We start from the raw sequence: 15,066 nt of genomic DNA, 5'->3' as shown, positions 1-15,066 counted from the left end.
CAGGGTCAGACAGTGAAAAAAAATCAGCCCGGTCCTTGTGCATGTCCAAGATCTGCCAACAGACCCCACTGAACCTTTTGGCCACCGCGCCATCAAGGGCAGAGAAGGCAGAGGAAGTCACAGAGTGTGTGCGAAAAGTCAAGGGAGACTTCCATGAGTTGGTACCTTTCTAATGCAGCTCCAGAAATCCTTATCTCAAGAGGACTCAAGCCCCAAATAAAAGCTCCACAGCTGTTTTAATATTTGAATATAAAGGGTGCAGCCCAAGTGTAACTCCAATAATTCGAAATGGCCACTCCAAGCTAGACTCAAACCTGGGTCCGGCGGCATGAGAGCAGGACACTCTTAAAAGGAGGCTAAGAAGCTGGAGCTGTGGAGGGGGAGGAGCTGTGGAGATGGATGAGCTTTGATGGGGAGGAGCTGTGGAGGGGGAGGAGCTGTGATGGGGGAATAGCTGTGGAGGGAGAGGAGCTGTGATGGGGGATGAGCTGTGATGGGGAGGAGCTGTGGAGGGGGAGGAGCTGTGATGGGGAGGAGCTGTGATGGGGGAATAGCTGTGGAGGGAGAGGAGCTGTGATGGGGGATGAGCTGTGATGGGGAGGAGCTGTGATGGGGAGGAGCTGTGGAGGGGCTGTGGAGGGGCTGTGGAGGAGGAGCTGTGATGGGAGGAGCTGTGGAGGGGGAGGGGCTGGTGAGGAGGAGCTGTGATGGGGAGGGGCTGTGGAGGGGGAGGAGCTGTGGAGGAGGAGCGGTAATGGGGAGGGGCTGTGGAGGGGGAGGAGCTGTGGAGGGGGAGGAGCTGTGATGGGGAGGAGCTGTGGAGGGGGAGGGGAGGGGCTGTGGAGGGGGTGGAGCTGTAGCACTGCAGAGAGCATGGGGGAGTGACCTGTGAGTTGAGCTTGTTCAAATTTTCAGGCTAAGTCAACGTTTTCTAAAAACTCCCTACTATAGCTTTAAGTGAACCACAACATTACCACTTTATAACTCATGAAAACCAAGGAGTGGATTAGTTGCAAGATGGAATGGGATTTATCATTCCATTAGACATATGGCAATAAACTAGACTGACATTTGCAAGCAGCCATATCACCCTTTAGCCCAAGACTGGTTTCCCAATGAAGCTAAGCAGGGCTGAGTCTGGTCAGTACCTGGATGAGAGACCAACTGGGAAAACTACTCAAAGCTTCTGCTGGTAGAGGTGTTAGTGAGGGCAGCAGGGGGCGCTCACCCCGTGGTCTGTGTGGATCCTAACACCCCAGTATAGTGATGGGGACACTGTACTGTCAAAGAGCACCGTCCTTCAGATGAGACGCTAAACTGAGATCCTGACTCTATGTGGTCGTTAAAAATCCCAGGATGTTCTTCGATAAAGAGTAGGGGTGTAACCCCGTGTAGGAAATGATTCGGATAAAATAACCCAAAGGGGTATTGAATTACAGTAATTGCTATCAAAGCAGAAGTCACCGCAAAACCATGGCAGTTAGTAAAGCGTGAAGCAAAACAAAAAGCAAAGATACCCCTGTCAGACACTAGGGGGCGCTGTTACGCATCTTCTGAATAAATACTGAATCTCCTGATCAAAACACACTGTTGTTTAAAAGAAGAGGGTCAGCTCTATTGCATGCTCAGATATTCATAAATACAAAATATTATATGGGCTATAACATTTTTCAAAAATCTTGGCGGTGGCTGGCAATAAAAAAAATAAAAAAATAAAAAAGCACTGGCAGGGAAAGAGTTAATAGTTCTATTTTTATGATTTTTTTTTTAAAAAAATGCAGGGCATATCATTTTTCTTTTTTACCCCAAAAAATGATAATGTAAGTTGCTCTATATTAAGGACTTATTTATTGAAATGTTCTTCAGAAAAACAGGAAGATTGCGAGATGCAAGTAATTTTCTGTAGTATTATGATCATTATATTAATAATCTTTTCTCTAGCAACCTCTTAATGCAATGCTCTTTACTATTTATGCTGCTATGCTGATGTTTTGAATGTCAGAAAAGTGTAAAACTGAACAACTAGAGCTTTATTCGTCTGCCTTTCATTGGAAACATTACTGGTACTGTACATCATATACATTTTTTTTTTCTCCAAAATGTACTAAATTTATACAATGAGCGAGTACATCATGAATCCATCTTCCAAAATGTATTTTTGTTTAAGTTACATAGTGCACCTATTAAAAAAATCTAAATGAAATAAGCTTCATAAATGATATAAAGCATAAAGAAAAAATACTTCAGTGATTACACAATGTTACATAAATTCATTAACCTTTTGCATCTTTGTTAATTCATCTACAAACTGATCTTCACATGACTTCAGTCATAAACTGTCAATCATCCAGGGCTCCGCCCAAAAAGAGATCCATAAAGGCTGCCATATATTTAATGTGTTTCCAAAACACTATGGCCTCTTCTTGTTAGCCTGATTTAAAAAAAAAAAAAGAAAGTTAAATCAGTTATGAAATATGTCAATAAAAGCATCAAGAACACACATGAGGAAAAGACAGATAGGTGGGTTTTTATTTCTATCTAGTGAGTATTCTTACGTGCTGGAAGATTTTCATACACAGACGAGTCCAGTTCAGGTTTATTACCATCAGAGCCGAGTTGAGCAGTCTAGGGGAAAAAAAAAAAAAAAAAAAAAAACAACTAAACAGGAGTGTGTTATTTATATTCCCATATACTGACATTGAGGAGTGTTTAATTCCTTTTGGGTAAATATGTAGGAAATCCTCGGTTAAAACACTTACTAGGGGTGTAACGATTATTGTGATGTAGAAAATGTGATGATATATATCTTTGATGGAAACAATATGATTTGCGATATAAAGTTGTTTTATTCAAAGATCGACTTGCTATAGTAGGCCTATTTATAAGGTATAACTCAACCAAACACAAATGTGCCACAAATGTAAACTCTGTCGTCATGTACTCTACATAAACTGTCATGTACTCACCATCATATTGCTTTTCGTTTAACTTCCAAACACAATTGAAGATATTGAGGGATTTCTGTCCCTCCATTTAAAGTCCATTATTCCTCTCAAACGGAAAGTCTCAAACACCTCAAACACGCTTTCTTGCGATCAGAACTGTGACGGAGTACATTGATCATCTGAAGCGCACGCGGTGCAGGAGTCTAAGCGAAAGCATCATTTAAATTAGCACTCCTTGGTGAAAGCGCAAACATTATTTAAAATCACCAGATCACGTTTAGTTTTAGTAGTATAATTGTTCAAAGCATTTTGGATGGTTTATTCGTATACTGTATGTAGAGAGCATTAATAGTGGAACAGGCAGGGCGAGATGAGCTTCAGGAAAGAATGCTGCCTACATTGAAAGCGTGAGTAACGGGTGAGGGGGAAAAATAATTTTACAGTGATTATTATATTGAACGACTATATATATAATGTTGAATATAATGTACAATGATGCAATGGCGGGATATTTGTAAGTCCTAATAATAATAATAATAATAATAATAATAATAATAATAATAATAATAATAATATTTTAATAAAAATAAAAGAGTAAAAAACAAAACAAAAACACCATGTTGGCTAAATCTTACCGTTAAATTCTCATACACAGATTCATTCAATTCAACATCACAAGCTTGGCGTCTGTCATGATGAGGGACCATCTTTGCCATTTAAGAAAAAACAGAATAGAGAGAAAATTAATAATGTCTGTAAACAACTCACTAAATACAGTCACAACTATATTCAGCCTATTTAATCTTTTAGATACCAGTTCATTTACCTGATCAGTAAACCACATTACTTTTCTCACCTGAGTCTCCCGTGTGTTATTTCTCTTTTTCATCCACCTGCTTCCGCTTTAAAGACAATGATTTAACACAATTACAATCAATCAGAACGTATTTGATGTTTCATACACAGTTATGATTTCGAACCAATCAGATTACTTTTCAAGGGATCTCACGCTGCGCCGATTGGTACTGTGGGAACGCTCTGCATGATTGTGGCCTGAAGCACGTGTGAAATCAGACCAATGGTGAGATGAGACGTCAGAGGCAGGTAATGCCATGAGCCAGGAGCTTTAAAGCCAGTCAAACAGACCAGCGCTAGCTTCTGTGCCTTTAGCAAGCGCTCTGTGGATGTTTTTGACTTAGATTGTGGATTACCCTCAAACATGGATCCAGCGGAAGAGATCAAGGTATCTGTAGTATTGAGGATTACACCTCTCAGTTTTGTGCTCTGGCTAATCGAGTAAATTGGAAGGATACTGTTTTTAAGGACTTTTATACTCATAAATTAAATTAACCCATGAACTCATTCATGCCACAAGGTCAAAATGACCTGCCTTTAGAACAATTTGCTGTATTATTGTCTGGTTCCTCCTACACAATTGGTGAAGTAGAGGAAGATTCTACCCCCGAGCCTGTGTCCTCAGACAAGATGGCTGCTGAGCCTGTGTCTTTGGAAAAGATGGCTGCCAGTCCAGAGTCCTCTGCCAAGATGGCCACCGCCATGCTGAGTCCTCTGCCAAGATGGCCGCCGCCATACCAGAGCCTGTCCCCAAGAGAGAATTTCCATTTCTCGTACCTGAACCTGTGTCTGTTGACTCAGTCTCCGGCCCTGAGTCCAGAGAGGACTCCGCCCCTTTCCCAAGACCAGAGAGGACTCCGTCTCCTGTTCCGAGTCAAGAGAGGACTCTGTCTACTGTCTCGAGTCAAGAGAGGACTCTGTCTACTGTCCCGAGTCCAGAGAGGACTCCGTCTTCTGTCCCGAGTCCAGAAAGGACTCCGTCTTCTGTCCTGAGTCCAGAGAGGACTCCGTCTTCTGTCCTGAGTCCAGAGAGGACTCCGTCTCCTGTCCCGAGTCCAGAAAGGACTCTGTCTTCTGTCCCGAGTCCAGAAAGGACTCTGTCTTCTGTCCCGAGTCCAGAAAGGACTCTGTTTCCTGTCCTGAGTCCAGAGAGGACGCCGTCTCCTGTCCCGAATACTTTTACTTTTAAAATACAAGAATAATTTTGGCACTCAAAAACAAACAAAAATAACTTTATTCAATAATTTCGTTCTAGCCTGTGAAGGTTACCTACACAGTTTGCGCAAAACAGTGTATCAGAGCATTTTCTACAGCAGCCGATGCTATTCATGTGAGCACCACGACGCATGCGTGTTATGATGGAGCTGACCAACGTAAACTGTGTAGGAGACTGGAACAGGCTATAGCAAAATTGTTGAATAAAGTTGTATTTTTTGTTTTGTTTTTGCGCACAAAAAGTTGCTTTATAACATTATTTGTGATCACATGGACTATTTTAACAATGTCTTTACTACCTTTCTGGGCATTGAAAGTAATTTATTTGCTATCTATAGGGGGTCAGAAAGCTCTCTAACTCTGCATTCTCTCATGGCGATGATAAATCTACCTCAACAAAAAGCTGATAACGGTAGGTCTATAATCAACATAATATTTTAAATGAAAAACTTAATATTTTTCGTGTAGATATTAATGACAGTGAAAAAAATAAGAATAAATAGGCTATATTGCTTGTTAAACACATTGGCCCTCATTTATCAAAAGTGCGTACACCAAATTTCCAGCGTACACCTTGCGTACACCCAAACCCACGGTGACTTTGAGATTTATCAATATGGACGTTGGCGTACGGCACGCTCGAATCCTACGCCAGCTCAGGAGGTGGTGTACGCACGTTTGAGTTAGTGGGAAAATGCGCAGAAAAGCAATTCCTAACACCACAAAACGCACTGACAAGATATGCTATTTGACCCACTGTTAAAAACCACAACAACAACATTTAGTGTTTATTTTTGTGCAACAAGAACGTCAATGTTTAATTTGTGTGACTTTACCAAAGCGTTTGATTTGTAGGCATATGTATTCCTCCAGTCGTGAGCCTGTGCGCTTTATCTGACGTTTCAGGCCCGCGCCTGGCTCAGCAGCTGCGCACGGACTGGGACTAAAATAATTCAGACTGACAAAATAATAAAAATGACCTTCTTCTTTTAAATAATAATAAAATCAATAAAAACGACACTCTTCTTCTAAATAACAAGCGTCATTAAGAATAATTATCATAATAATAATAAGAAGAAGAATCTTACAAATCGTCATGTAGCCTAATTATTAATGCGAATGAATCTTACTCCACAATACATCATCACTATTGTACACCCCAATACATGTGCCGTGATACGAAATTAAATGCTAATTGTTTCAAAACGTGCTGTAAAATAATGCAGTGATGGTAATTTATCATCCAAACAGCTTTTTAAACTGCTGGAGTGCGCTTCTCAACCTCCACACTATTAACAGTACTCGTTATTTGTGTCCATATTTTGTTTTTGTAGGTGCCTTTAATTCCACTCTTTAAACTCCCAAATAAAACTATTTCATTTTTTTCCCACTTCCGCGGTGATCTCGATGGGCGCGTCTCAATCATCTCACAGTAGTCGGGGCACTGATCAGGGAGTCAGCCCATTGACTTATGTCCTAATCAGTGTCCTGACTAGTGGACTAGTGAGATGATTGAGCGCGCCCAATCGCCACGTCGGAGAAGTTTCGCTTCTTTGCCGTCTTCCGTGTGTCTATGGTGTAAAATGAGGGCGTGGGGGAGGCGGAGACTTGAATATATAGGGGCGTGTTATTCTAATGACGATCGTTTTCAGCCGCGGCATTTATCAAGGGCAGGTATTGCGTACACCTGGATTGCAGAGGTGCGCACAGCTTCATAAATCAGGCGGTGAGAGGAGTGTAAGCATAATCTTACGCCAACATATACGCCCGTTTCTACGCAAGATTGATAAATGAGGGCCATTGTGTTTAAAGTCAGTATTTGAAGCTCCTGTTGATGTTCACAGATTACTGATTTGTACTGTGTTCGGACCTAAGACAGTTATTGGGCCTATGTAATCTTATTGATAGTATTATTATAATTATGGCTTAAACAACAACTGTATAAGAATGATGCATCTGTTTTATAACAAGCTTTGAAAATTTGAGAATAGATTACTGTGGCAATCAGGCGATGGACCGTGAGAGCGGGCCAGTGGCGAGTGATCATGAGCACCAGCTGCGTGCCACACCGGTCTAGTCTCACGGCAGAGTGACGGGAACATAAAAGGAGGAGCGAAGGCAGTGTAAAACAAGGTTATTTTCATAAACGAAAACTGAAACTAAGACTAAAACTATTGGTCAAAAAACATTTCCGTAAACTGAAATAAAATTTAAAAATCTGAATAAATAAAAAAAATAAAACTAAACAAAACTAACTACTCTTACTAAAAAACTAACTGAAATAAAATAATAATTAGCAAAAATAAATATTTGTTTTCGTTGTTAATAAGCCCTTCTTAATGTGGTGGAAAATCTGACTGTGGCGGTTGAGGGAGTGTCTGTATGTTGCGCTACTGCGCGTGAAGTGATCTGAGTGACGGACGCGTGCAGACAGGCAACACATCGCTAGTTCTAAACGGCAGTTCACAAAGAATCAATGCGTCCGTGGCACACTGAACTTCTTTTAACTTAAGCTCACTGTTTTAGAATGCCGTTTCTTACGCGACGAGAGATGGAGGCGCAAAAGTCAGCAACTATAGTAGCAAGTACTAGCCTACTGTGCGTTTGAGATTTCATGTTTGCATAATATTGACAGGCTCAAAGGTGTTATCATAATCATTTACTACTAATAATATTATAATCCGTGTGGAGACATTTCCCCACAAAGTAGGGAATACCAGGACACACATACACACATGTTTGTTTCACTATATAAGTGAGGACATTCCATTGATTTTATATCAGGTTAATGATATTTTATATCCCCTAACCCAATCCCTATCCCTATCCCTAAACCTACCCATCCCAAGAACGTGCAAAACAATAGATTTAAATAAAAACATGTTTTGGCCGATTTATAATCCTTTTTAACTATTGAGGACCAGTCAAATGTCCTCACTAGTCAGTTATCATAATATTTTACTAGATAAGTGAGGACATTGGCCCCTTTACAATTATAGCACAACACACACACACACACACACACACACACACACACACACACACACACACACACACACACAGAGAGAGAGAGAGCACACACAGAGCACACACAGAGTACAACAGTGTGTGTTGGCTGTATTCAGATGACTTTAGCTGTGGTCTTACGCTGATAGCCTACATTGTACTACTGAAGAAATTAAAATAAGCTTTTAATTGTTTAACAATATTTCATCTTTGTTATGAATGAGTTTGTCTGGAATTTATCATTTTTACTTTTATATTTTACGTTGCATTTATTTGGTTCTTTAAGATAGATCCTCTGAGTATCAGCCTATGTCAAAAATATCAACAAAAAAATATATATATTATATCAAAATATAATTTATTTCATTTTTAATCTCCAGATCGTTGTTTGTATAGGTCATATAGTTTGACTAAAGCTTTTTTGCTCAAAGGTGAAGACCCAACTTTTTTTTTTTTTTTTTTTTTTTTAAGACCGTCCTGGGTTTAAACAATAATGCACTCGCTTATTAAGTTATTTCACTTAAGGATGTTTAGTAAGATTAAACTCTTATCTGTGCAAACATTAAACTTAGCTGAAATTAAAACCCTTGAATTGGTCTCTACACTTCATTCTGGTAACTCTGCTAAACTATGATTACTAAAACTAAAACTGAAACTAAATAAATAAAAACTAAATAGAAATATATTTGCAAAATAAAAACTAAACTAAAACTAGCAAAACCATTTGTAAAACTAACTAAAACTAAACTGAAATTTGTAGCAAAATTGAAAACGATAATAAAATAAAAACTAATTTCAAAAAGCAAAACTATAATAACCTTGGTGTAAGACGAGAGAGGACCAGGCCTGGACTATACGTTGAGTTTTGTTTGTGCTTAGTTATGTGTGTGCAGGCAGTCGTCCGTGAAGGGTTGCCCGCGTTTTACTTTTGTTTAGTTTATTTATTTGATTAAAAGTTGTTGAATGTTCACCGGTTCCCGCCTCCTTGCTTCCCAAATTTATGAACTTTATTACAATTACCTTGCAATTTAATTTTGATGTGGTATGTAGTTTATTAGTAGCCTAATTTTCAAAAACATTTTCATTGGGTTCTCAATCCTCATACGCTCGTCAGTGATGTCACACGTGTGGTGATGTGGTTATTTCGTTATGAGATTATAGGGAAGGCAAATTAATTGTAGGTCCTAATATTAATTTAATAATAATACTAGCCTTAAAATAACAATAATAATTAAATCGATTAAATGGCAAAATGAGCCAATTATCGTCTTGATAATATCGTCGCCATTGATACACGATACTATCGTCTATCGGCACAAGCCTACTGCCAGTTCTCAAATACGCACTTTAATGATGAGCTTGCTTACTCAACCATTGATATGCTTTTTTTAGATTAAATTATTATAGACAACTAATCTATTAGCACAAATTCACAACCTTCAAAGTCACTCATTCAACCATATAGTGCTATAGACACATATCCTACCAAATCAGCATCATGATGATCACTGCAGCTCCACAAACCACTCCAATGGATATGTATATCACCAGACATCCTAAAAGACAAATGAATAAAACGTCAGAAAAAATGAGTTGCTTCACTTTAATAAGTAGTAATATAAATATATGAGCTGCTCTACCTTTCACAGTCACAGTAACAGCGTCTGATCTCTGAGATCCATGTTGATTGTGAGCCTGACAGTAGAAGCGTCCACTCTGTAGTGCACTGAAACTCTGTCCAGATCCAACAGCTGAGGCTTCATTCTCCTTAAACCAGCTGAAGTTCAGAGCAGGAGGGTTTGAATCACTGCTGCAGCTCAGAGTCACTGAATCTCCCTCCACTATTACACCAGATCCACTCATCAACACTGAGACGCTCCTGGGAGGGTCTAAAAATAAAATAAAATAAAAAGGTTATCCCATTCAAGATCAAGATTTAAGACTATTTTAACGGTGTCTTTACTACCTTTCTGGGCCTTGAAAGTGGCAATTTATTTGCTGTCTATAGAGGGGTCAGAAAGCTCTCTAGAAAAGCTTGATGTGAGCTGGTAACAATGCATAATTTAATATAATTTCCTATTTCTTGAGACAGGAATTGTTGTTAACTTTTTCTGCTGTAATTATGCAGCCTTAAAACTGTCCGAGCACTGCTCACGCAGTTGACCCAATGCTCTGAAAACACCACGTTATTGAGATACCTATACTAAAGGCTTGAGAACATCTTTTTTTTTTTTTTTTTTTTTTTGTGAATCGTTAGACAGAATGGCCCTCATTTATCATTCTTGCGTAGAAACGGGTGTATATGTTGGCGTAAGATTATGCTTACACTCCTCTCACCGCCTGATTTATGAAACTGTGCGCACCTCTGCAATTCAGGTGTACGCAATACTTGCCCTGGATAAATCCCACGGCTGAAAACGATCGTCATTAGAATAACACGCCCCTATATATTCAAGTCTCCGCCTCCCGCACGCCCTCATTTTACGCCATGGACAAACAGAAGACGGCAAAGAAACGAAACTTCTCCGACGTGGAGATCGGGCGCGCTCAATCATCTCACTAGTCCACTTAGTCAGGGCACTGATTAGGGCATAAGTCAATGGGCTGACTCCCTGATCAGTGCTCTGACTACTGAACTATTGAGATGATTGAGACGCGCCCATCGAGACCATCACCAGGGAAGTGGAAAAAAACCCCGAAATTGTTTTATTTGGGAGTTTAAAGAGTGGGATTAAAGGCACCTACAAAAACAAAATATGGACACAAATAAAGAGTAGGCTACTGTTAATTGTGTGGAGGTTGAGAAGCGCACTCCAGCAGTTTAAATAGCTGTTTGGATGATAAATTACCATCACTGCATTATTTTACAGCATGTTTTGAAACAATTAGCATTTAATTTCGTATCACGGCACATGTATTGGGGTGTACAATAGTGATGATGTATTATGGAGTAAGATTCATTCACATTAATAATTACATGACAATTTGTAAGATTCTTCTTCTTATTATTATGATTATTATTCTTAATGACGCTTGTTATTTAGAAGAAGAATGCCGTTTTTATTGATTTTATTATTATTTAAAAGAAGAAGGTCATTTTTATTATTTTGTCAGTCTGAATTATTTTAGTCCCAGTCCGTGCGCAGCTGCCGGGCCAGGCGGGCCTGAAACATCAGATAAAGCGCACAGGCTCGCGACTGGAGGAATACATATGCCTACAAATCAAACGCTTTGGTAAAGTTACACAAATTAAACATTGACGTTCATGTTGCACAAAAATAAACACTGAATGTTGTTGTTGTGGTTTTTAACAGTGGGTCATATAGCATATCTTGTCAGTGCGTTTTGTGGTGTTAGGAATTGTTTTTCTGCGCATTTTCCCACTAACTCAAACGTGCGTGCACCGCCTCCTGAGCTGGCGGAGGATTGGAGCGTGTGTGTGTGTGTGTGTGTGCGTACACTACCTCCTGAGCTGGCGTAGGATTTGAGCGTGCCGTACGCCAACGTCCATATTGATAAATCTCAAAGTCACCGTGGGTTTGGGTGTACGCAAGGTGTACGCTGGAAATTTGGTGTACGCACTTTTGATAAATGAGGGCCAATGTGATTGTGAATCACAGCAAAAAAACACTTCACGAGTTCACACTTATATCAAATTAAATAGAGTAAAGATAATGCGTATTTGGCGTGCTGTCCAGGGGAGGGCTCCGGGCTCTGAATTTTTTGCCCAAACCCAGAGTTCCACGGTTGCAAACTCGTTATAGCGGTGCATTTTGGGATTGAATTAGTGCACTCGATAACGTTCACTATGGTTTTGGAACCCACACTGTAAAAAATTGTGTCGTAAAATAACAGTAATCTACTGGCAGCTGTGGTTGCCAGCAATGTACTGTTAATTTACAGCCCTCTACTGTTTATATACAGCTCTCATTTTTTACAGTATTTTACCGTAATAATACCATGAAAGGTAACTTTTCATTTGGATTTCAAAACTGATTGCTTCAAACAGTTCTCATTTTAAAACTAGTATTTATAGGTGTTTGTATCGTAAAACTTCATTTGAGTCCTTTCACATGTGCAAGGTGTAGTAGTGAAATAATTTAGAAACATGACTTTAACTTCACTTTTTGCGGTTCATTGTGAGCAATAGCACACACGCATGTGATAAATTACTCAACAAACGGCTCATAACTGCATCAGCAAACACAGTCACTGCCGTTAAATAAAGCATCAGGCAGCATATCATCAATGTTTCTCTGCTCATCCTGGACTGAAGCACAGGCTCTACTCTTCAGCACAACGGTAACCCACAAAACTAATGAATTCAACTAAAAGATCTCTTCTATATCATCTTGTGCAACAACACATAAACACAGGTCATTTTAATATTTACTCTCCTTATCAGTTACTGACTTTGCACAACTTTTTTCTAATAACTTTCACTAATATTTCAGTGAAAATATCTTGATTCATCTGGTAAATCTGACTGTTATGTTTTACAGTATATTACTGTTTTTCCTTGATTTAACGGTAATCTACTGGCAGCTCTGGTTGCCAGTAAAGTGCCGTTTTTTTACAGAACTTTTCCGTAAATTAATTTACAGTTGATTACCGTTAATTTACGGTTCCCTCTGTGGGTTTTTTCATCTAACCCCTTTAACCCTTTTAACCCCACAGCAAAATCTTCAGTTTTAAATGAACACTGAAGAGTGTACACACTACAGAGTGTTAGAGTAATTGAAGCATTGATGAAGTTCATGAGATAATTAAGAGATTAATTATGTGATAACTGAGAACACCTGTTAACAAGAATCACTGAAGGACAGAGAAACACGAGAACTACAACTGACTTCAGCCACAGCTTTAGATGAAATCAACTGACGATAAAAGAAGACATTAAATCTCTGAAGATCTCATCAGAGGATTAAACAACTCCACAAACAGCATTACCAGCTTCACACATTACTAACCAGACTGACTTTATTTCTCTCAGACGACTACAGAAGCTCTTATTGAGAATTATCAGATCTTTAGGTGTTGATGTTTAATTGAAAATATTTGGTCACCATTATCGTGATCAGTGTTTGCTTCAGTTGGGCTCTTGGCCCTTGACTGTAATGATAGTCTTTCTTTGTCTGCTATAACTGTGTGTTTCTTAAACACATTTATTGTAGCAAAAAAGCCAAGAAAAAAAATATGGTCAGAAGTTATTGACTATGTTTTGCTATAATTGTAATAGGATGTTTAGCTTGTTAATCTTGTCCAGTGTTTCTTCCCCAAACAAACCCATTCTTTTAAAAACACATACATTTATTCTTCATTTATGTTATTAAACTGGGACCCTTCTAAAATTATCAACCACTGATTAGGAATTAGTTATAATTTAAAGTCATGAGTTCAAAAATTAGTTTGCTCTCCGCTGTCATTTAGACTCACATAGAGATGAAGAATCAGCGTATGAATCTCCACAATGGTGACAATCAATAAAAAAACAAACAGATCAACTCTGAACATCACAAAACACTACTCAAAGTCAACACAACAACAGCAGCAAAAATAAAAGCAAATAATAAGAATTAAAGAAAATAACCAGGCTATTCAGCAGCATAATTTATTCATGCCGCAATGCATGCTGGGAGTTTTGAGTGTCACCACGGCTGAGATTCATACGCCGATTCTTGATGTCTGTGTGAGTCAGATTGATTCAGATGTTTTGACCACAGGCTGTTCCCATGGTCTTCAAATTATCTGGTTGTTGTAATACTGATGTTATAAAATTATAGGGTTCAAATTTTACACAAAATTAAGCGTCAACTACATGTTTATAGATAAGACTACTAAATTTTTAGTGAATTAGACCATTATTAAATAGTCAACATAACCAACTCATGGTTTTTTCTCAGCTTTGCTTGCTATAACACATGTATTGAAAACACACCGTTACAGCAGCGAGAGAAAAACTAATGTTATTGTGTCAATGTTCAAGAGCCCAACTAAAGCAAACACTGATCACCATAATGGTAACGTCAGAAGACACAATAAAACATCATCTGATAATTCTCAATAAGAGCTTCTGTAGACGTCTGACAGAAATAAAGTCAGTCTGGTTAGTAATGTGTGAAGCTGGTAATGCTGTTTGTGGAGTTGTTTAATCCTCTGATGAGATCTTCAGAGATTTGATGTCTTCTTTTATCTTCAGTTGATGAAATCATCTTTCTCTTTCCTTCAGTGATAACAGCAGGTGTTCATCAGTGTCTGAATTCACTCTCTTCTTTCCTCTCTCTCTGTCGAGTGGTCTATATCAGTGAACTAGTGTAGGGAATAGTGAATAAGGGGATAGGGAGTGATTTTGAACACAGCCTCTGAGTGTCGACTTTAAGCGTGTTAATTCACAGTATATTACTGTTGGCTATTTTCTCGAAAATGACAAATATTACCCAGAATGCATTGTTTTCTACAGTATATTACTGTTTTAATGGAAAACAGCATTTTACTGTCAAAATGTGGCCATTTTTTTACAGCATTTTTTTACAGTGCACTACAAATGGCTGTTCCCTGAAATAATGCTATTTGCAAGGGTATAGGTGGATATATTTGCCAGGAGATGGCGCTCGCAGCTGAATAAATCATCCATCCATCTTCCAAACTGCACTGGCCCAGCGGAATATCATGCATACAGGTATAAATTCATTTTTAATTGATTATTAAATTGTTTGATTGTGGTTTATCCATGCTAGTTTCCACGGCAGAGTTCAAAATAAATATTTTCATTATTACTGGACCTGCCAGTTTGCTACGTTTCAAATAAACAGCAAGCAGAAACTGCAAAAGCGGCAGCCCTTCCGGCTCAGTCAGTGTCCGAATTCACTCACTTGTTTTGCTTCACTCCCTCAAGTGGACTTTATTAGTGGACTAATGTAGGGAATAGTGAATGAGGGTATAGGGGGCGATTTCGAACACAGCCTATAAATAGACTGTAATGTATTGTGGATTGTGTTGACATCGTTGTTTAATTGGCTTAATTATCTAAATGTGCTCCTCCTGA

The 15,066-nt window shown here is 38.9% G+C and overlaps 1 protein-coding gene across 1 annotated transcript; it reads right to left on the bottom strand.

Moving 5' to 3' along the window:
- Positions 1-1,837: 1,837 nt before the first annotated feature.
- LOC137072733 (B-cell receptor CD22-like) lies at positions 1,838-10,230 on the bottom strand. Its single transcript, XM_067440659.1, has 6 exons — positions 9,662-10,230; positions 9,508-9,577; positions 3,802-3,847; positions 3,581-3,652; positions 2,556-2,625; positions 1,838-2,431 (listed from the first exon to the last, which is right to left on the bottom strand). The coding sequence occupies exons 1-6, from the start codon at positions 9,882-9,884 to the stop codon at positions 2,427-2,429; spliced, it is 486 nt and encodes a 161-aa protein (XP_067296760.1). The 5' UTR covers positions 9,885-10,230; the 3' UTR covers positions 1,838-2,426.
- Between the last annotated feature and the right edge of the window lie 4,836 nt (positions 10,231-15,066).

This window comes from Pseudorasbora parva, chromosome 4 (assembly GCF_024679245.1).
Source record: "Pseudorasbora parva isolate DD20220531a chromosome 4, ASM2467924v1, whole genome shotgun sequence".
Taxonomy (NCBI): domain Eukaryota; kingdom Metazoa; phylum Chordata; class Actinopteri; order Cypriniformes; family Gobionidae; genus Pseudorasbora; species Pseudorasbora parva.
The sequence above is the reverse complement of the archived record's forward strand: the minus strand, read 5'-3'. Positions and strand labels throughout refer to the sequence as shown.